We start from the raw sequence: 24,371 nt of genomic DNA on the forward strand, positions 1-24,371 counted from the left end.
ACTTCCGTCTTAACTCATGTCAGCTTATTGGTTATGTGACACAGCCTTCTCGATTACATGGGTTATGTTCTAATTATGGTACATTTCATTTTGCAGGTATACATATGAGCATACAGCCAGAGGTACACATGGAGCAAATTAAAACAGAAGAAACAATAACACAAAAGACATTTAAAATGAAGGTCTGTCTCTTAGGCCTGGTTTTCTCTGCAGTTCAGATAAATAAAGGCCTTGATCACTAATTGAGATTTCCGGGTAATACAGGTTTTAGGCTTCAAATGAAGATGACACGTTTATCGACCACAGGGAGGCAGTGAATCCACCTTGCACAGCTGTTCTGTCAGAAATAGAACAGAAAAAAAGATGCCTTTGTATTTGATCAGTGCATCATGTGAATCCCTTGGGTATGGTTATGCAGTTTGAATACAGTGCGGGAAAGACAGACTCTGCCAGTAACAACGAAAAATAACCACACAGAGATGCACTGACAGGATGTAATTACTAATAATTGGGTTTGATATAATGAAAATATCAACTTAAGCCTGAGTTTAGTGTTAGAACTCTACATGCTTGATGATAGATCTCTACCATTCCCAACAGCTGCTGTACAGTTGTGCAGATTGAGCTGATCAATACTGAAATCACTTATCAGATGTCCACTTCCAGCCCATCTGAGAGTGTCTCTTGTCAGACAAGCTATTGACAGATCATCCTCTCAGCATAATGCACACGCATGATGAATCCCTTCTATCTGACACCCAGTGTTCTCTGTGAGAGGGCTGGGGGAGGAAAAGCCCAGCATCAGCTCACTCCTCCTCTCCTTAGAGAGAGTGCTGGCTGTGGTGTGGCGACTTCTGCCTCTGTTTTATTAAAAACTGTCATGGGGGAAACAACAAGTCACTTTATGCACATCATCAATGGCTCTGCAGAGGAAATAAAGAGACGCTTGGTTAATTAGTTCTGCGACATTGCACTATGGCACTGTCACTTTTCCAAGGTGGTATGATTATATAGAGCGTGCATGTGGAAGTGTGGCAAATGTAAGCTTTATTTGGGCAAAAAAAAGCTGGGAATTGTGATGATGGAGCCAAGATTTATGCTTACTCATCCACTGCTACAGTACAACAGCTAAATATATGAAGGTGACCTCACATCAAAGTGCAGACATGTTTGTGACTCAGAGTAACCTCTGTCAACACTGTGAAGCAGTGTATTTGTTATTGTTCACAGTTTTGTATTAAGCTTTCAGTGCAGGAATCTAATTATTATGAGCCTCATGTGACATGTAGTTAACACTTTTTTATATAAATAACGTGACTTTTTGTAATGATATGGAACTCTAGGCCTATGAATGACTTGCAATATCAATTTATAAGAAAAACACCTATAAATAATTAATTGCGCTAGTGGTGGGTACTATCATGGCAGTTTTGATTGGTTTATACATCTATGTTTTTGGTTCACAAAAGAAAGCTTGAAAGCTATTTGCAAGAATAAAATGAAATGTTATGGACCTTGAGGATGGTTCCAAGTGAATTTGGTGACTTTTGTAAAGCACCACCCAAAGGCCAAAGTTTGGAAACTATGCCAAAATGTATTGGTCAGATTGCCATTAAATTGACTGTACATTACTTTCTTTATTACTGTAAGTAAAGGCGGGAAGGTAATCCTGTAGCTTTCCCTTTACCAATGTATTATTGCACACAGGATCTGTGACATTTAGCGTACATGTTTCATGCTTCCATGAGGAAAAACCCCTTTGCGATACACAACCTGTTTTGTTCTATCATCAGCCTGTACAATTGTGCCTAGTGATGTGGAGTGCTAAAACCATCCATTTGTTGATTACACTTTCATGATATGGGATGTAAATCTTTGTTCAAACCCTTAAAATGATCAGTGTTTTTCTGGGAATCAACCTCTTGTGGTTGTGTGATTAATAAAGTCTCAGTCTCTCTCAGCAGGAGAGGTAAGGTAGCATGATATTGTGTCATTAAGAAAACTTAGGGTAGAGGTCAGGATGGTTGGTTGGTTACATGAAGAGTGGGTTTTGATACTGAGTGAAACAGAGCAACAGGTCACTAAAAACAACCATGTTTGTTGTGCTACTAGGTAGATGGGTAAGTTACCAGGGAGGAAGTGGTTATAGTCCACTATAAACTCCAATGCTATTTGGCCGATAGGTGAAAAACTAAAGGTCTGCACACCAGGGAGCTCCCCTTAAAGGATTTTATTCTGCGAAAATAAGTGACTAAAAAAAACACTCTTCCTCAGTCTCATAGGTTTCCTAGTGAGTCGCCATCTTAAATACACGTCAACAGTCATGTGACTTTAAAAACAGCTGAAGTCACTCAATCATGGGTGAGGGAGTAAATACAAATACATAAATCACATAAAAAGTAGTGAGAATAAATAGTATATATAGTGTGTAGAGAGAAAGACCTGGTGTGCGGACCTCTATTTTTTTTTCACATTTTGGTTTATCTTAGATCTAGCACCCACTATAGGATGTGCTTGTCTTTTTTAATCTCTGTTGTTGGCTGATAGGGCCAGATAATGAGGTGGGTATACCCCATATACCTACGTATACCCTCCACTATACCACTGTGAACAGTTGTCTGCAACTTTGCAGGCATTTAGCCGAGGTGTCACGCCATGCACCACCCCCTCCATCTTCTGTTGATATAATACATATGAAATCTGCAAATGTTACTAATTCTTTGTTAGCAGAAACATACAATGCCAACATTTTCTTTTCTTTTCTTTTGCTCATGCCGTTTGCAGCAAAAGTCTGAAGCTACGAACAAGACAAGAAAACTTGTTAACCTGCTGTCTGACTTATGTCATGAGGAAAATGAGCTATCTGTGTTTTGTCAGCATTTGGTTGCCTTGTCTATAGCGCTCACTACCAATGGGGATTTCTAGAACTTTAGATTCTTACAAGCCAGTGTCTTTGGTTCCCTGCATGAGGGACAAACACTTTCGATTTGAGAGATGGATGAGGATGAGAAATGTGCAGGAGGAAATGGCTGTTTTCTGCTTTCATCTGGTCAAAATCTCTTGACTTAATGGACTCTGACCACTTGTCAGGACAGGGCCCTCATTCCCCACTTCCCACTATTAAAACCCAAGTACTTCTTCAACAGCACATCCAGTCCTGTCCATGTTGCAGCAAGGGAACAGCATTTTAAAAACCTACAATGTCAGTGCACATAAATTGCACTGTGGATTGTCTCCTCTTGTGGCTTCTTCATCTAATATCTGTATGTGAGTGGGGGCTTGTTAAGCAGTAGTGAGCTGGGTTCAAATTAGTGCTGGTTGGGAAACAAAAGCCCAGTGCAAGTATGCACTGATGAGCCCCTTGTCAAGGTCATCCGTTTTATTGACCTACTTGAAATCTCTCCAGGTCTCAGAGGATTCCTCCAACATACGGAAAATTAATACCAGCTCCATGATTCTACTGCGCAACAGGGATCATCGCTAGGTACCTTTCTGTTCTTGCCATAACATCGATAGTCTTTGTTCTAAAGCCAGTGGGATCTGGCACTGAGTTAGAGGCAAGATCAAGCAATATACATGGGAAGCATCTCTGAGGCAACACGAGATGCCTTGTGGAGCCCTTAAGACAAGCTTTCACTGAGAACATGGATTACACATGAACATCATTGATTAATCAATGTTGCATTATGATGCCATGCACTAAGGGACAAAGGGGTTATCATTTATTGGATTGTACTCCTAAACAGAAGCACCTTCCTGGGGAGATGAATGGAATGACATTTACCACGAGAGTTACCAGACTATGAGTATTCCACTCAAGGTTTTATTGTGGTTAAGACAAGCATGGGCATAGGCCTCAGTAAAATCATATTATCAACCTAGGTTCCAAAATTAGCACTAACCAAATGCGAGAAAAAAATATGTTGATGAATAAGTTGTTAAGTTGGTGAATATGTTGATGAGGTCAGTTGCAATTAGTGAGTTACTGAAATAGGCCAAAACTCTCCTCAATGCAACACATAAATTGATCAACTCTGCACTCTCCTTCAGTGCCATGGTTGCACTTACTTTATGGAGCTTGGGACCACAGAGGGGAGTTTCGTGCTAACCGCAAAGAGAGTCTGCAATTATGTGGTGGCACATTGTCAGAGCAGATCAACCTAAAAAGAGATATGAAGAGCATGGAGGCAGTGTGGTTGAAATTAAACTTACAGTAGAGAGAGGTGGTTCGTCACCCTCCTAGGGCAACACAGGAGGTAGGGCAGGTTGTCCACTAATCAAAGGCCTGGCAGTTTGATCCCCTCGTGTCCTACCTATCAAAGTGTCCTTGGGCATTAATCTCTTTCTAATGAAACCACCACCAAGGCTCAAACTAGGAGTTATAAATTCAACTATTGAGGCACGAGCTTAGAGAGTTTTCTTGTACCATTTAGGGGCGTTGGCCATGAGACAATTAAGCTTTGGCCTCCATGGTGGCTTCTATGCTTGATCTTATCAGTGATAACCAAACAATGTAAAGCAGCATTGCTATCAAGCAATCTGGTTCAGTTTGGTTTGTGATTCATTTAAATGGTTATTTTTTTGCATTTCGATTGTGAAAAATTGTGGATGGTACTAATACAACTCCGTTCCATCCCATTTTTACATAACCTCTCTATTGAGGAACCTACCTAACTGATCTGTTTACTAGAAGATAGAGCTAGAAACATTGCAGTTTGTCAGTTGGTCAAGAGAGAATTATCACTCTTGCTCGACAAAATCTCAATGCACAACCCACTTTTTTTAAAATATCCAACACACCAGTACTCTTTCTGTTCTTAAATGATGTTGTGCAACCCCATTCTGTGGACGATCAACATGGGGCAGATGTTCCTTTGCATTGCCAATGAGGACAAAGTACATCAAGAGCTAGATGGAACAGTGATGCAGCTGTTGCTATCATGTTACAACCCTGCCTATATGTAAGAGTACTGTTTGTAGTGGAAACACAAAACAGATCTAAGGTTAAGGTACAGGTCCGTGAGGGTTACCGACTTGTAGTAAGGATACTACTATATAACAAAAATGTTTGTTGGAAATGTGGGCTAAGGCTAGACATCAGGCATTTCTGCTGAATGACCATTGTGTGTCACAGCAGGCATGTTAGTTGCATTTTTTAATTGTCTGTCTGCTGCATATCCTTGTGTCGTCTCCACAAGGTACAAAAAAGCTGACACTTCACTTGCACTGTGCATGCATTTTGGTATTTTGGTTAATTATAGTCTTAGGTTTACTATAACTGTTAACTAAAGTACTCTCAAAATGTAGTTGTTTTTAGCCTTAACCTTAATGATTTGTACAGTAATGTAGGTAACACATAAACAACCAATCATATTCACTCAGCTGTACTTCTCTACTTATGCTTGACTTGTTTTCATTCTGCATTCCTTTTTATTTCTACTTCACAACACTCCAGAGGGTATTATTGTACTTTTTACTTCATTTATTCCCTAAATACATGCAACAAACCACAGTTGTTCTGTGAATTAATAGTTTACTTGATCTGCATTAGCTTTGAACCCCTGACCATAACCTGGCGGTTTTTGTGTCTAAACCTAACCACACATTAACCAAAGTATTATTGAAATGCTGTTTCAACATGTCTGCAACATAATAACGTACAACTGTGATGTGGCTGTGGTTTGCAGAAATGAACTATGCCATCATTTTTTTCTGATGATTGGGTTGCTTAATAACAGAAAAACTCAATATCAATCAAGAAACTAAATATCAATCTGTATTCAATAGTTTTATTCAAGGTTTTGAAACATTCTTTAGCTTTTCAGAAATGTTTGACTATTGTTAGTAATAGTAGTGTTTTCAGATGTATACTGCACAATCATGTGCACCATGGTTTCATCGAATATATCTAGTCCCTCTGTGTGATGTGAGCAATGGGGTGTTGACGGCTTCACTGATAAAGAGATAGTCATGTATGGGTAATTATCATTGTCAGCAGTTGTGCTCTCCTGGGTTTGCTTGTTTATTTCATTTGTGTGTTTGTGTGTGTGTGTGTACATGGCTATAGCCTGCAGGACAGAGGGAAGGCAGGGGGTATTATCCTGGTTGTCTCTGTTTGTGCAGTTCGAATCTCCTAGGACTCCAATAATGCAATTTTCAGTAAGCCACACAACCTTGCCAGAGATAATTAGAGCAGACATGCAGTAATAGTGTCAAAAGGAAGCAGCTCTTTCTCCACCAGCCAGAATATTATAGTCTTGGTAAGAACATGCACTACTGACTGCAAATATTTCTGTCAAAAAGTCAAAATATGACACAATAAGTCACAGAAGTCAAGAAATATCATGTTTCTGCTATATTTCCACATAATTTATGCTTGTTTTAGATTTGACTGTAGCTCTTTTAATTTTATTATCTTGTTTTGTTGTGTCCTCCACATCTTCCCAGCAAATATTTGTATGTGGGGCCCACAAAATGGGCTAGAAAAATTGGGCCTTATATGGGATTGTCCACGGGTGGGTTTATCCATGTGGGCCCTAGATAAGATGTCCATTTTGGGCCCATACCCACTTGCTACCCAGGTGGTCCCTGGCATAAGCCATATGGGCTCCACTTGAATAAAATGGGTTCAATTGTGAAATGGAATCAAAATCTTAATGCAGCATACTCCTAGTATTCACATGACACTGGTGGATCGAAACGGTTTAATTCATGAATTCACATTTCCTTTTGCAGATTATCTGGAAATTGGGTTGAATTTGCACTAGATTTACATGGAATATTGGCTGTAGGAAGGTCACCAGGTGAATCATAACGGGGACATTGTAGCTGCACTGAAGGGGTCTAGGACCACTTGGCTCCAGGACATCTCTAGCAGGATTAGTAAATCAGTGTTATTCTATGAGTTAAAACAAATCCAACCCCCGGACCTCATCTGTCAGCTAATAATTTACAGTACAATTAGCTCAAAATTGTAACAGCTCTTGTTTGCTTTTAACCAGCACTTGACCTTTGTTGTAAAAGATTTTATGTGCGGAATTAATTTGATTTCAGTCAGTAATGTTTTCCAGACTTGACGGCCTTTTATGGAGAAAGCTGATTGATTTAGATCGATGTGGTACTCTACAGTTGTCATTCATCATGGTCCTAGTTACTGTGTTGCTGTCTTTTTTTTGAAAAGAGACTCTGGGGCAGGACTGTTAATACATATGAAAACTAATTTGAGAAAACAAACAGTAGTACATCTTTCAAAGCTAAGCAGATTGTACTGTGTATCATGTATCATGTGACTGTGATATCACTGGAAAGGTCATTAGGCCATTATTTTCAGTGCCTGGTTCCGTATGGATGTAAGATGTCTGATTGTTATTGTGATGCTTTAGCCCATACTGTCACACTACAGTCTGAAAAATGACAGAAAATGTAGAGGTTTAGAGTACCCAAATAACTCTGCTGCCTGAGTTGTTAGTGCCTGGTTAATTTGAAACAATTAATTAATTCAATTAATTAAATTTGAGCAGTAGCTCTAAGACTATTTCTAAGAACTTAAATCATTGACCTCTATTTCCAACTTTGATTTCAAACTTCAGCTTTTTGTAGCACATGACAAACAACCTCTTCTGTGGCACCATCCTGGCAGTAAAAAGCAGCAATGTCTTGGTTAAAAACAGCCACTTTTGGCCGCACTGTCCCCAAAGGAAACAGCAATGGGTCGCTACAATAACACCTACATTAGGTGGCTAAAACTTGCTAGAACCACAGTGATGACGCTAAAAAAAAACCACAAAATAGTTATAAGCCCCAAGATCTGCATAACTAGGTCATTTGTATTATCGATTGCCTCCATGCCAGGAAAATCTGTCAACCCTTAGAAAAATAACTTTTCCATAAAGTGTTGGGATCATAAACCAATGTGTCTAGAAATTTTCGGATGATAGCTGCTGTATGCAGGTCCATGTAAGGCTTCAGCATATTCACTTTTCTCCATTCCCAATGATTCCCAACTATTGTTCTTCACTTCCTGGCCCCCATCTGATGTTTCTGCGTCATCGGTCACATATAATTGATATAATTGCAAACAAGCTATATGATTGATTCTTTGGATGCCAATGTCAGTTGATTTGTTCATCACTTTGATCTGGACTGAAATAATTTAACAACTCATAGATGCATTGCCATGAAATTTCAACCACTGAATCAGACATAATCTTTCATTATCACACTGAATGATATATTCTGCTGGAAAATGGTCAATTTCTCGCTTCAGGATGGGAGAGAGTTGCTGCCCCAAGCGAGGGAGTTCAAGTATCTTGGGGTCTTGTGTATGAGTGAGTGTAGAAGGGAGCCTGAGATGGACAGGGGGTTTGGTGCGGTGTCTGCAATGATGCAGGAACTCCACCGGACCATTGTGGTAAAGAAGAAGCTCTCGATTTACCTGTCCATCTACGTCTCAATCCTCACCTATGATCATGAGCTTTGGGTAGTGACCAAAAGAATGATATCAGGCACACAAGAGGCTCAGCCTGTTGCCCCTGTGACCCGGACCAGGATAAGGAGAAGAAAATGAATGAATTCATGAATAATTATTTGCACAATAAGAGGTCACTTGTCATGAAAGTCTAATCATATGTGTTTTTGAGTGTTTAAGCACCATCCAATTCTGTCACCTTGATCAACATTTTGTAGCCCTTAGAAAATGTTGTTTTTTGTTTTTTGAAATCTACCACCATTATGGTTTAGTATTTCTATATTTGTACATCTTTCTGACTGTCAGTTTGATTCAGGTCTACAGTGCCAGTGAAACATTTCATCTCGAAATCCCACACACATCACCAGGCCAGGGGACTCTTAGAGACGTTCATAATTATACATTGAACGGCTCCCTTGACTGATAAGTTAATAACTTTTTGAGGAACATACCAATTTTCTGACAGCCGATGTGTCAGCCTCAGTAGGTAATAAAAATGTATGTCGAACGTGTTCTTTAGCGTCGACACAATAGGGTCTCACACAACGGCAGATTGCTATTGTTTGTAGGAAATAAGAGGGATTTGTCTGGGTGTTTAATTAATAACTGACAGATATAGCCTCTCTGGCTAAATCATGACACTATGGAATAATGTTATCTTAATGTTCCATTCATTCCTACTCTGAGTGTCACCAGTGTCAATCTTATGTAATGACCCATGAGTCAGGGTTTTTTATATTTAATTTTCTTTTTCTTCTCTACCCAGGTTCCATTGCAAGGTGCTCCTACATCAAGTATCACTACTCCTCGGCTACGATACCCAAAAACCTCTCCTACAACATCACCAAGACAATAAGGCAGGACGAGTGGCACTCCCTCCGTAAGTCTCAACTTTCTTTTCTTTTGTCTTTTCTTTCTCCTGCGATAGAGTACCTTTTTGTGTGTACAGAAATGCTTTTGGCTGATTACATTTTGTTCCACTTTTCTGAGAAGTGCTTATTGTAACAGACATTTTTTTTAAATCACAGAAGAAGATACAAAGAAATCCATGAGCAGCAGACTTATTCAACGCTCTCCTCTGTCTTTATATTTAATCGACTTTACTCCCTTGAGCTTACAGTGCCAGTTGTTAATGTCGCAATATTCAAGAGCAAAGGTACTGAAAAAAAGGCAGGGAAATTTCATTGTGATTAAACCTACAGGCTACAATAGACTTTAGCCTTCATTTTATCTGATTTGTTCTTTATTTTTTTGCGGGTATAAAGATGTGCCATTTATTTTCACTGCTCTGTTAGTACAGCAAAAGTGTTTTTGGAGCAGGTTGCTTGTTGCTGCAGGGCAGGGAGCGTGGTTGTTGCAGGAATCAAAGTGTCAACATTTCCAGTACGGTGCAATCATTTTAAGCGCTGGACCATTTTGCCGGCCAATGATCAATAACCCTTGATGGTACTCTTATGGCCAACTGCATTTGTCCATTCATCTGTCCACCACTTTGTTCCAGAACAAAGTATTTGGCAAGGACATAGTCCTTGTACATGAGACGCCTGCTCCACAGGTGAGCAAGTGGTGCCCCAGAGATGACCAGTCACAGCTTGGTTAATATTGTAAAACTGTAGCACTAATGCATTACTTTGGTTAAAATATGTATGTTATGGCATATGTTACAAATGTGACATATGCTAAATGATAACTTGTACTTTTAAGTGAAAATAACATTGACTTTTTGTTTCGCACAGCACACAACACCCTTCTCTTGGGTGTCAGGTTGGGCACCAAACCCGCTACTTTTAAGGGGTAGCGACTGAATTATGTTAGTACTACAGAGTACCTATTCACATTAAATGTATCATGCCAAACATCTGTACCTAAGAGCGTATCAGGGCAAGAAAGCCGCAAAGTGCCCCAAACCCTGAAAGCCAGGTTTGGTGGCTATACAGAGCTCTGTCATCAGCCGCAGCCAACAGGTTCAACTACGGACAGGAGGCGGACGCATCACGAAGCAGTTTGGCTCTGTCGGTTGCTTCGTCACTGTGCTTTGTCAGCTTCTCGGCAAGCCATATCACTGCTAGCTGAGCAGACAGACTGAGACAGAAGATTAGCTCTTTGTGTGATTAGAAAAGAGCAGAGCAGCAGTATTGCTTTTTGGTCCAATTCATTATCCATGCAGCTTGTTCAGAATTGTTTTTTGTTGTTACAGAGAAAGTAAAGTTCTGATAAAAGGTAACGCAGGGTACTGTTACCCAATTTCAGGTCCTCGGCCCAGCATTTGTTATATGTAAATAGTACCTAACCTAAACTGGTTGAAAGTCCTGTGTTTGCTTGACCCATCCTTGCCTGGTGGTAAAAATAAGTCATGGTAAGCTGTTTGTACAAAAAAACCTATGCTGTATTATCTTGGGGAAGGACATTCTGCTTTAATCAGTTTAAATACCGTTTAGTACAATGACTATGACTGAAAAGTCAACTTTGAAACTGAAATTATGTGCTGGTGGATGTTCATGGTCCCCAGAGGAAGAATACTATCAGGCTTGACTCTATAAATCCAGGTGTTTTTGGTGAGCCCTAACCTGTCTTTTAGAGGCACTATTAGGTTGCCACCTTCCCTTAGCTATACCAATTCACTGGAGTGTCGTGGGCCACTGGAGCTTATCCTCACTCACTCAGGTGAGAGACAGGTTTCCCTCTGGACCCCAGTTGGTTGCCATGCTGCTTCAGGTCTCAGATGTTGAAAGTCAAGTTTGGCTGAAAGATATCCAATAAAATATTTGGGAAGATTGTCACAAAATTTGCTGAGCTCATTCATGGTTCTCAGTGGATGGATGCTTTTCATGACTCCTTGGCTTTTACCATTTTGAGGGATTTACATTGTTTGTCTATATCTCCAGGTTTTTGCAGAACTTAAACCATCTATGTGCCCAAGATTTTTGCAATTAATTATGCACTTTTAGGCCACTTCTCTGCAAAAATCATTATTCTTTCATAGTTTCTAAGGGTTTGTGGTATTCCATTGGTTGTTTGTGTCCATCTGTACATAAATCTAGGCGTCTATTGAAGAGTTTGTTCCAGAACAAAATATTTGCCTTTGATCTCAACTTTTGCCAAAGACAAGATATCCATCACTGACCTCAAAACTGCTATAAATATGCATGGTCCCCAGAAGCTGAATGCTACATATCTTATCTCATACTATCAGACTATGAGGTTGTACCATACACTAGAAATGTCAAAACTGCCACATCAACATGATTTTTTTTTCTGAGTAAACTCATGATTATGAATTTATTCTTTCAGAAAGTTTTCCTCCAAAATCAGTTTTAATGTCAAATTTATACACAAGATTTTTCATAATTGAGCTGGCAGATTGTTTCGACATTTGCTGAGAACAACCATGTTCCTCAGGGAATAAATCTTTTTAATAATTTTCTTTTTAGCTTTTTTTTCAGTTAAATAAAATACATATCCAAACATGGTTAAAAAAAGAAGACAAAGATGAATAATAGAATTAAAAAATAAAAATAAACAAAAATACATACATAACAATAAAAGATAAATAAATAAATAAATAACAAGCCATTCAGGAGAATTCATAAAAGTTCTTTATGTTACATATTTAATTGGTTTCTTCAAATATATGTATTTGGTTTCTAATTCTCATAGTAATCTTCTCCATTTCATATATTTCATTCACAAGATCTTTCCATTTATGTTGTAATTTTTAATCAATATCTTAATTGTGAAATTATTGCTATCCTTATCATTAACATTTTTAAATCTTTCTTCCAGTACTTTCCCTAAAAGGTAACACAATGGGTTTTTGCTAATGAAGGTGCCAAATATTTTAGTCATTTCTTTTATTGAATCTTCCCAAAAACTCTTTTTTTATTTTAATGTAACTACCCTATGGGCTTTCCCTCTAGCGCCCCCTTCAGAGCAAACTTTCCACTGTAGATCTCTGTACTGGTCAGACTCTAAGGATAGCCAGAGCATCAATATGTTGTAAGTTTGGCTTAACATTCTTACTTTTGGGGGTAATGAACTCAGTTCTCTGCATTCAGTTGTGATCCAGTTTGAGCCACACTAACTTTATGTTTTAGTTTTACTTGTCCAGTAAGTCCTGGACATGTAGAAAATAGACTAAGTAACTGGGGGGCCTCCTCTCCTCAGCGCTGTTAGATTATATCAGCATGGGTACGAGTGCTGTCAGAGGAATCTACAGGGATTCTATCTAGTTTTCGGATACCTGCCATTCATGAGTCGTACCTCTGGGCATGTTGCAGCTCTCCAGTTGCCTGGCCACTGAGCAGAGTGGAAACACGCTTTGACCTCAAACTGTCACCGTCTCAGTCTGACTAGTCTTCGACTGTCAGGTGACAGACTTGGGAAAAACTCCTCTCTACTCCAAATCGCAGAGGACTGCTCCGCTGTCTGTTTCCTTCAGCCGTCTTCCCGCTGTGCAGCTCTGTCCTACAAAGCAGAGGAGGAAAAATGTTTCTATTTAGAGGCTATTCTATAGCATATCCAGAGCAGGGGATGATATTATGTATGTATGCAAGTTTATTCACAAAATGTTAATATTTTATGAAATGGTTATTAACTACAGTTATTGAAATCAGAACATAAATGGAGGATGGCATGCAGCATGTTCATATTAAACATGTACAAACATGAGGATTGCAATTGGTGATGTTGTGACAAAGTTGTGCAAGAACATCAAAACATGTCGCATAATTCATCTCAGCTATCATAGACTTTAGGGAAAGACAACATATACATGTATTTTCGATACCTCATATATGTCTTTTCTGGACGTTTCTGGATGTCATATAGATGTCTTTTCTGTATGTCATATAGATGTCTTTTCTGGACGTCATATAGATGTCTTTTCTATATCTCATATAGATGTCTTTTCTAGACGTCATATAGATGTCTTTTCTGTATGTCATATAGATGTCTTTTCTATACCTTATAGAGATGTCCTTTCTGGACATCATATAGATGTCTTTTCTATATCTCATATAGATGTCTTTTCTATACCTTATAGAGATGTCTTTTCTGGACATCATATAGATGTATTTTCTGTATGTCATATAGATGTCTTTTCTGGACGTCATATAGATGTCTTTTCTATATCTCATATAGATGTCTTTTCTAGACGTCATATAGATGTCTTTTCTAGACGTCATATAGATGTCTTTTCTATACCTCATATATATGTTTTTTCTGGACATCATATACTGTAAATGTCTTTTCTGGACAGCATATACTTGACTTTTCTGGACATCATAGATGTCTTTTCTGCACTTTGTATAGATGTCTTTTTTGGACATTGTAGTGATGCCTTTTCTGGACATTTGCAGGAAATATGGTAATATATGTTTAATGTGTTACTTTTGTTGTAGGCCACTGCCAATATATCGGTGGAAAATTTCTTAGGTTTGTGGGATTATTACATTAAAAGCTGCAGACTTGTATTACCTTTGTGGTTTATTACTTTTGTGGGTTGTTATTGAATTTACAGGTGTTACAAAAATGTTCTGGGAACATGAAGAAAACTTGCCACTGAAAATGTTACTAAAACACTGAATGGTTGCATTTAAATGTTCTCAGAAGGTTTTGAAAACCAAAGCTTTCTAACAGGGAAAGTGTGTCCTCTTGATTAGTATTTGTCACAACAAAACATTGCATATACTTCCCTTTATGGCCACATTTTGGCTGCACCTCTGCTTGTTGTTCTCCCTTTAGGGATCGTATATTCAATCCCTCCGGTGAAAGAGACGAGCCTGAGCAAAAATCACCGTTGCATGACCATTGTTGATGCATACAGTGCACTTTTTGCAGTCAAAAGGAGATCTGTATTTTTCCCTTCCGGTCTAAATTTGGTAAATCAGTGCATTGCATCTATCTGTTTGACAGTTTATGGCATTACAGTCAGCATCTTCAGCTCTAGACGATGTAAAGTTCCCACTGTGAGATCATCGACCCCACATAATCCCCCCGTGGATCTGCGCTTTAGTTCCGGCCAAGGACAAAAGACATCACATTTATTGGGCTAAATAAGAGAGCTGCTACTGCGTATGCAAATGCCCGGGAAATGTTTGGTTCAGATCCAGCCGTTTTCTGCTTCACTTTTTGGCTCATATGCATAGGAACGGGAAGGCTGTGTTTCATCTTCACTATCTTGGCAAGCTCAGGAAAACACATAGCTCATATTTATAGCAGGAAGGTCACCCCTCTCCAGTCAGAGATGTTTAATGTCCTTATTACCGGGCCTATCCACACACCATCTCAGTGTGAGATAACTCCACTCCTCTAACCGATGGCCTGTCACTCTGATGTGGGTATGAAAACAAAAAAAAAAAAAAAATATCCGGGTGAATAAACAAAGCCCTCACTATACAAAATTTCCTGTAAAATTACAGTAAACTGCCAGTAGCTGTAGTCGCCAGCATTCTACCGTTGTCTTATAGTGTCACCACTGTAAATTTCCTCAACATTAAATTTATTACAGTATTTTACAGTAGAATTGACGTTCACAGTGTAATATTGGCTCCAAAAGCATTAAGATTCACACTGTTTTCCTGTAATTTGAAAAAACTGTACATGACTTTTAGCATTTAGCCTAACTTTTTACAGCTATTTATAATATAATAATAATAATTGTATTTATATATTTCTGCTGAATAACATGTAGTTTCCATTATCCTAGCGTTATTTTACAGCATCAATACTGTAAATGACTTTAGCAGTATATTGCTGTTGAATTTAATACAGTATTCTACAGTAGAATTTGAGGTTTGGGTGCACTGTTAACTCTTCTTGAGCTGGGCCCTTTCAGGCTGTTTGGTCAGCAGGCTGAGTTTAATAGTTTGCTGTTCAACTTCATAGATGTCCTGGACCAAATCCGCCCCCGCTGCCCCAGGCCTTGTATGGATTAAGTAAGAATGACAACCTAGTCTTGACTTTCATGAAGTGTGTGAAATTGAGCTCTAGCAGCCCTGACAATTTCTCCCACTCCTATTACATAGATTTGAGGAAACAGAGGGGTGACACTGACGCCGCTTCAAAGACTCACAGATGAACATGATACTCATTTGTTTCTGTCAGTCAAAAAAGCTGCAGCGACTTGCAGCGGCACCAAAACCCCCTTTTTCTATTACTGCCGAACATCAAAGCAACAGCTGAGGGTACACAGTATCCCTTCTACCACCCCCATTGTCACAGATGCAGACAGCGGCGAGGGTGCATACGTTTTTGACGCTGGCTTTTAGAAAGGAAGGAGGTTTTTCCTCATACTGCAGCTTAGGGATTTTGTTACTTCAAAAGCAAGCATAAATTGTGAGCCAGAAAATGCTGTCAATGAGTGACAGTGTTTAATCCAAGGTAGCTGCTAAAGGTGGTGGCTGAGGCTAATTGTTCACCAGGCAGCCACTCCCACTCAATCTCATCATGCTGATGCGGCTGCTGCGGTCGGTAGATTATGCGGCGCCTGTGTGACAATGACAGGGATTTAAAGTCGTCGTGAAGCATCGATTCACTGCTGTTTAAACGCCCTGTTAGATGCTTTCATCTTGTTAAGCTTGATAAGGTGGAACCTGCACCCTCCACCCCCATCGCAGCCTCTTTCAAACTCCCAAACAGCACAAACAAACAAAGCGTGATCCGTCAGCCTGTGTCTCACTGTCAGAGGGGGGTTCTACTATTAAAGATTGCTGGAGGCAGTTTGCAGGTGCAGCAGCTGGGAGGTCACCAGCAAGCAAAAAGCACAAAGGTATGAGGAGGGGGAAAGCATCCAGAGCTCAGGAGAGCGACAGACTTTTTATACGGGTCTTCTGTTTAACTCTTTGAAACCTAAATTGGCTTGATTTCATACAAAAACATGGGAAGAGGGCAATGATCAACTAAAGAGGACTTGGCCCAGAAATAAGCAAGAAATGACTTAAGAAAAATTACCTGAATATTATCAAAAAAACAAAAACAAGGAAATGACCTAAAAAATCTTTAAAAATATAATTGTTCTGTAACTCTTAAAAACTCTTAAAAATTGTTCTCCCTCTTAAAAACATCGGAAAAAGGGAAATGAGCAACGCAAGAGGATATGACCCAGAAATATGAAAGAAATTACCAAAAAGTACAAGAAAATAACCTGAGTATTAGGAAAAAAAGAAAAGAAAAAAACAAACAAATGGGAAAATCAACAATAACAGGGAAATGACCTAAGAAAAATCTTAAAAACATAATTGTTTTTTAATTGTTTTGTGCGATGTTTCACAAATCTCACAATTGAAGAATCCTTACAAGGACTGAGGAGATAATTATGGAGGCTGATGGCACCCTGACAGCTCCTTTGAGTTTCCTTTAACAAACTTAGACCACAAACCTGCTGAACACATGTCGACATTTAACACAAGCACCCTCTATGCACTGCAATAATTAATGTCTGCGCTCCAGCCTATTCAGTGTGTCTGACTTAGGATACCTTTAGGGACATGCTGACTAAAGACAAGTTAAATGTGGACAAGTTCTGCAATTGACAAATGCAAGAAAATGGTGATTTTTGGGTCTGTGGCTAGGGTTGCGGTTAGGTTTTTGTTAATGCAAAGTACTCTCAAGAGTGCTACGAGGGGGACAAGGTGTAAAAAAAATCCCTTCTTAAAAGAAACATCCACAATAGTTTAAAATCTTTCTATATACATATATACGTTTTAGATAATAAAAATGTGAAAAAAAAGTGCTTAAAAATGTAGAAGAAAACATGTGTATGTCACACAGTTATTAAAAAATAAGATAAAAACATGCCAGAAAAACATGCAAATGTTAAATTGCAAGGTACAAGGTAGATTTATTAGTCATTTTATTAACTATTTTAAAAAAATGAAATCAAAATTTTGAAAAATTCCATGCATATTAAAAATGTATTTAAAGAGTGGTGTGTGCGCACACACACATACATATATAAATTCATAAAAATATAAAAACTGCGTTTTAAAATCATCATAGTGCAGAGAATTGTGATCGAGCTCATAGTGTTTAAGAATCTTTATAGTTTTTTTGTTTTAATTCAATAATCAATATTGCTAGAGGTATCCCATCTGCAGGTGGCACAATAATTATCATTAATCATTAGTCATCATTAAGTTATTCATTATTATTGAAATTTTCCAATTCAGTTCCATTCATTATCTCTCTGTGTAGGGAAAGTAAGTGCTTCAGTTCTAAAAAAAGAAAATGCAGTGGGTTATGGTCAGGGTTAGTAAAGTGTTAATAAGGATGAGAGGGTTATTCTCCAAGAAATTAATGTAAACCTCTGACATAGGCAAACATGTTTGTAGGTATGTGTTTATGTGTGTGTGAGGTGGTGATGGTGGTGGTGGGGGGGTAGTTTCCACAAAAAATCTTCAAATGTCTCGCCTGAAGGCTTCACTTTGATGTGAGATGGGATGATCATCCATGTGTGTATACAGTGTAAACAGCTTTAGAATTGTAGGAAGGGATATTGTTGCACTTTTGACGGAGGCAAGCAGTTTCCTCTGCTTCAAGCCCTTGAGCTATGCTAAGCTAAACATATCCCAGACCTCTGCTACCATACTGGAAACACAGGGGTAACATGGTTATTGATCTTCCACATCCGTCTAATGACATAGACACAAAGACAGAGGAAGATAAAAGGAAATAAAATCTATGTTTTGTTCAGACTGCAGAGTCATAAATGTCCTCTGTGTAGTAGATAATGTACAGGTGCATTTTTTTTGTTTGCCAGTACCACCTGGCAATGTAATTTAATGTCAATGGCATATATCCAAATCTCCTCCAAAAACCCTTTACTTTAATGACCCTTTCCCACCAAAATTAGCATGTATATGGGTTTAATTTTGAATGCCTGAAAAAATAAATTTAAAATTGGCGGTAGACTCCCTTGTCATTGCCGAGAGATGAGTATGCCTTTCTGTTTCTTTTTTTTCACTTTTGGCATAACAAAAGCAATGGGAAATAGTATTAGCAAACAGCAGAAAACAACATGGAGGCCAGTGAAAATGTTACATGGTTATTTTTATATATATGGGGGGTTTCTTGCCCAGTGGGAAGAGTGTGAGCCTGTCATTTATTCAGTCTCTCTTTCAAACTTGGTGCTAACTTTTTTGAATGATGTCCAAGTGCTTCTTGGATGGAAACATAAGGAATTTTGTGGTGATGTGTCACTGCAACCCACCAGAAAAGAGACGAAAATTCAAACTGGGCGTTGTATATCCATATCTGCCAATCAGGGTCAGTTGCAGGTAAGCTGATAAATATGAATGACTACTACAGAGTCATTTTTTGTGGGAATAATTGGCGATTATAACCTACTTAAGACAAAATGTTAGTGGGTGTTGGTGGGGGTTTTTTGTCCAGTGGGAAGAGTGTGAGCCTTGCTGCTTTTCTTTGATGTTCAGAATGTAAAGTTCTCAGCCATCAGCAGCAGGGATGTGTGTTGCACTTGCAGTCTCTATTTTTTTGATGCAGAGCCAACACAAAGTGGTTACCTTCATTAAATATTTAAAGGGGCACTCCACCAATTTTAAAGATTAAGATCAGTTTACTTGATATGAGGAATACCAGTGGGACTGTATAATAACTGTCAAATACAATGTGGATGATGTTGAAGTATTGTTTTATCTCAGGCTTGGAGACTAAACATTTCGAGTTGTGGCATTAAACATGGACCAGACATGGAAGATTAAATGAAAGAGGGCTATTGAGTTGCACTTTGGGAATTGTAGGCAATGAGGTTTCAGAGCTTGACCCATACACATGACTTAAAGTCTATATAGCTCCACCTCTACCGCTTCCATTTTGACCATCCTTTAATCTAATCACCATCTCTTAGTCATACAAATTCTATTGTGACAGTGAGGTTATTACATCATGGACACACTGATGGGAGTTTTAGTCCCTCCTGAAATGTTAATTCACCGTTATCTACCCTTGAAAGCATATTTAGAATGCTGTAAGCTCAAGGTGCTCTATACTCATATTTGAAGTTCGGGTACATTAATATTCTGAATATTAAAATACTTCTAATATCCTGCCGTATGTCAATCTTTGGATGTAGTCTAAACTAGAGCTGCTGCTGTACAGCTACAATAAGACCTAAGGGGAAAACGTGTCAGTCACAACCCACACTTTTTAAAGAAAGATAGAGTTTGCCGCAGGACTTGAGTGTGTTTGTAACACTTTTTCAGGTTGTAATGCCTCTATCTTGATAACTTACAGACAGCTTGGGAATATACAAAAGCCGTTTTTTGAGGGGAAAAAAGGCCAGAGTACTAAAATGAAAAGTCATGCTATGGCCTCAAAAGTGCTCTGACTAACCTTGTGTTGATGATACAAGAATATTAAGTCTGTGCTTAATTAGCAATATTACACTTGAGGGTGGTCTTTAAAGGCACTATTGGTACGAAAGTGACGGGATCATCACTGAAGTGCTAGTTATGATAGTAAAGCAAACCCTTGAGTGTAATATTGTGATCATACAATGGTTACTAAAAAAATAAAAGCTATAATCCAAATGTTTTCATATTATGGGGCAGTATGGGCTCTGACTAATAACTGGAAAGGAATCTGTCACATCAGAAGACACCAATGTAATGAAACTTAGTTTCCTACTACTGCAAGTAAGAAGACCCTAATGACCTAGCAAGAGCAATGATTAATGTCTAGTTCCTCTTGAGTCAACCAGTCAACTTTTGCTTTCATCAATGCTTTGAACAGATTTGGGGATTCCCCAGACTGTGTTGTCTCAACCAAGATATTTGTAGATTTTTTTTTTCTCCCATGGACAGATTTAGCCACTATGTCTGCAGACTTCATATATAGGCTATTTTAGGCTGTTTAAGATAGTGCCATGTCAGTGACTCACCAGCACAGTGACAGTAGTAGTAGTAGTAGTAGTAGTAGACAATAGTAACAACTTCAGAGCATTTTTAGTTGCAAAAAAAGTTTGTTTGGTCTTGTTCAGATGGAGCTGAAAACATTTAAAAGCCCAAGTAGATGATCAGGATGTACTGACATCATTCTGAGACTTATCATCTGACAATGCAACCTTTCTTTTTGTTTCTTGGTTTAGTGTTCTCCTCTTCCAACCATTCGTCAAAACTAAGTCTATGCATTAAAACGAACAACAACACAATTCATTCTGCATCAATATTGTGACCTACTAGTTTTTGATTCAGCCCTGGAAGGTACAATGATGCCATAGAAATGGCAGAATAATATTTTTGGTGCTGAGCAAGCAAGTCTGTTTCCTGGGATAGTGGGAAGTTAATTAAAAAGAGGAGAAGTCATGGTGCCATATTGCATCATATCATTGGGGTACAACATACCCAAAGGCTCAAAAGTTGGCACACTATCGTAGAACATGGGGATGATTGATTTGTTCCACTGAGGTGTCCACAGTTGACCTTAAGTCAAACTATATTTAAGAAGATATGGGTGAGAATTACAATTCTGTAATTTTTGAAAAGAGTCTTAATGAAAGACCATAAACAAATGTTTTCTATGGGAAACAGTTTGGCGGCTATCTATTTGAGCATAACTAAAGAGTTCTGAGCTTGCAAGGAGGTTAAAATAGTGCACCTGAATAGCACCTGAGCAGAACCCATCCCTTTATGTCTAGTGCCGTCTACTCTATCCCACCCTACTCTGCCTTACTCTGCCTCTGATTGGCTTTCCTTGATATTCTTACCCTAATCATAACAAATCTCACTAACCAAACCTTATCAGTCCAACCAACTAAGGTACTAGCCAATCAGAAGGGAAATCGGGCAGGCCTTTGCTATCCTAGGAAATGCAAATTCGTGTTGAGCATTGTCTGCTGTTATGCTGATTTGCTCTCATTCTAAATTGTCTAGTTGACCAATCAGATTACCTGGTTCGATCTACTTGTTGCATTATCTAGCATATATCAAGGGAAAAAAGAGTGAAATGAGAGATGCAGAAAGTGGCTGATGATAAGTTAAAATGTCTACAGTCCTCTATGGATTTTTGAGTTTCCTTAAGATATTAATTTTCAGTATCTTTAAAAAAATCTATAAATGATGTCACCTTGTTCATCGAAAAACATCCATCTTCCAAAGACAAAAAAGCTTGTTCTTTGGCATTTTTAAACCACAATTTCTGTTACTTATCACCTGACAAAAACCTCAAATTCAACATTAATTCTATCTGGGATAAATCTGCTCATTTAAGCTTGTCATCTGCATTGAGTAAAGAACTCCTTGTGTAAAACTTGCATCTTGCCAGCAGTGTATTGTATGCTCAGATGTGATGAGAGAAAGGTCAACATGTTATTATTTATGAGGTATGAGAGTCACCAAGCAGCTGTTAGGAACATCCTGTATCACATATCTGTGGGAAACATTCTGCTGCGTCTTTTCCCCGTGATTTCACTCGAGCTCCATCGCACTCATCAGTCAGCTCGCATTATTGACTGGGATGGGTGTTGAAGCTTCAAAAAGTTTCCTGCGTGTTCTGCTGCCGTCTGATGTCAAGTTAAAGGAATTATGCTAAGCAGCAGGCAATTATGGTGATAATGATTCATGGAGAAATCAGTTTGTTTCCATATTTAGACATGGTGAAGAGGCTGCTGATTGGCATGACAAGCATTACTTGCAAGACACGTTCACACACTATCTCACCGTCGCTCACACACAGAGTGGATCTGAAGGCATATGGAAGAGGCAGAAGAAGACGTTGGTATGGATTCACTCCCTCTTGTTGCGAGTGATTGATGGGAAGTGTAATTAAGCTTAATTAACGGGGCGGAAACACTGCGGAAACACATAGCTAGCAGTCCTAGATGCACCTCATTACACTACGCCAGATTAGAGGAAATCAGTTGTGTCCAGCCATGTGACCAGAGTGACCACAGGCCCGGTGATTCATCACTGCTCATCCGCATGAAGCCTCAGTCCGGAGGGTAGAGCTGTGAAGTGTCTCAATCCAACAGGATAACTAATACTCATCCAGAGAGGTTGACTTGTCAGAGAACAAACAATAGGTTTCATTGACGCCGAACTGGTTGAAAGGAATGTCGTGATGGGTCATTTTTGACAACACTTGCCCTGTTCTGAACATCTTCTGGGGTTTGAGTGTAGTTCTACTCGCACATCTTGAACACCCAACGATGTTCAGCAATGGTCTTGAAAAATAAAATGATGAACCCAACATGAACTGGTCTTTCAATGATTTGACCAACATCAAGTGAAGTAATATGGAGTATATCATCATGAATGTCCACTGATGTGGTCCTCAATAGATAAAGTTGGGACTATGATCTGATCATCCACAGACTACTTGCCTACACTTGAAGGCTAAAAGTGGTTTTGGCCCTGCTCCAAATGCCCATTGGTCTTGCCTGGATGTCTTATGCAGAGCCCTTTGAAAGTCCATTGACATTAGAGTAATCTCAAAAATATTTTAAAACTAGAATTACCACCTTAGGGCCTAAAAGCAAGTCTTATGTTTGTCAACTAACAAATAATAGGTGTCATTGATGATGAACTTCTTGAAAGGAGACAAGCTGTGTTGCCATGGGTCTTTTATGACCCATGGCAACACATCTTTATGGTTTAGATGTGGTACTAATCATATGTCTTGAAAATCCAACGATGTTCATGACTTGTCTTGAAAAATAAGATGATGAGCCTGACATGAACGTTTATCAACACTTATAATGATTTGACCAATATCATTGAAATGGTCTGGGGCATGTCATCATGAATGTCCACCGATGTTCGGAGGTCGTCCTCAAAAGATAAAGTTGAAATTCAGACTACGATCTGATCATCCACAGACTGCTGGCAGAGGCTAAAAGTGTCCATTTCCATTGGCCCAGAATGACACTCAGAAATAATACAGTGCATATTTTTATGCTTTGATAGCTGTGGGTTTAAAAATTGCAGCTTGAATGGGTTTCAATGGTGCTTTTTTTGCACTTTACAGTATGAATTTAACAATGTTGTTTCCACAGCGTATTTTAGACTTATTGTAAGAGCTGAGCTGGAAATTCCAAGATTAAACAAAAATACACAGTCATGCCAAAATGTATGCCATATGCATGAACACAGTCAAAAATATTTCAAAGAAGAATGAAAAGCACGTAAAATGCACCAAACAGTCCCTAATATAAAGGTTAAATTAGAAATGTGTGGATAACAAACATTTTTGCGACAGGATGGCATTCTGAATCTATCATTTAAGTGTACGCAGGAAAAGTTGTGATAACAAATGAAAAAGGGAGAGCTATAGAAAGTTCCAACCCTGATTCCTTTTACCTCCGCACAGCTGGCCAATCACTACGTGAAGTGGGTGTGACTGTCATATTGTGTGTGTGCATGTGTGTGTGTGCCGGCAGCCGATGTTGTGTATGCAGGACATAATCTCTCTCCTGCAGGTACAGTAAGGAGACAAACAACCGCTCTCTAGAAGGTCACAGTGGGTCACGTAAACAAGCATTGATTTTCTCTGAGATCGCTGTATCATTTGCATGAACAAAATTACATCCCTGCTGCACATTTGTCTTCTTAGCAGTTCGACGCATCTTTCCTGTCCTCTGCTCTCCTGTTTCTTCATGTGCTGTCTCATTCAGAGCTGCTGCTGCTCTGACTGACAACTCAGCCTTTATCCTCACAGCCTGGTCAGCTGCTGCACTGCTCCCCACTCGACACTTTTCTGTAGTTCCGTGTGCAGTCTGAGTCATGCCTTGTCATTGACAATACAGGTATTCAGGAGTCGATTGACTAAATTGCCCAACTCGACAATGTAAGTGCAAAAGCAAGGCAAAATACATTGGGTACTGTTGAGTAAGGCTGGCCTGCTCACTGGAAGCACTTTGGAGCTTCGTGTCTTTCTTGAGGACATCTCGAAA

General features: G+C 39.0%; 1 protein-coding gene across 1 annotated transcript in view; it reads left to right on the forward strand.

Moving 5' to 3' along the window:
• tmem178b (transmembrane protein 178B) overlaps nt 1-24,371 on the forward strand; it is a 142,050-nt gene that overhangs the window by 62,420 nt on the left and 55,259 nt on the right. The window contains exon 3 of the mRNA XM_042511304.1: nt 9,234-9,347. Coding sequence (XP_042367238.1) covers nt 9,234-9,347 — 114 coding nt within the window. The remainder of the gene's footprint in view (nt 1-9,233; nt 9,348-24,371) is intronic.

This window comes from Plectropomus leopardus, chromosome 22 (genome assembly GCF_008729295.1).
Source record: "Plectropomus leopardus isolate mb chromosome 22, YSFRI_Pleo_2.0, whole genome shotgun sequence".
Classification (NCBI taxonomy): Eukaryota; Metazoa; Chordata; class Actinopteri; order Perciformes; family Serranidae; genus Plectropomus; species Plectropomus leopardus.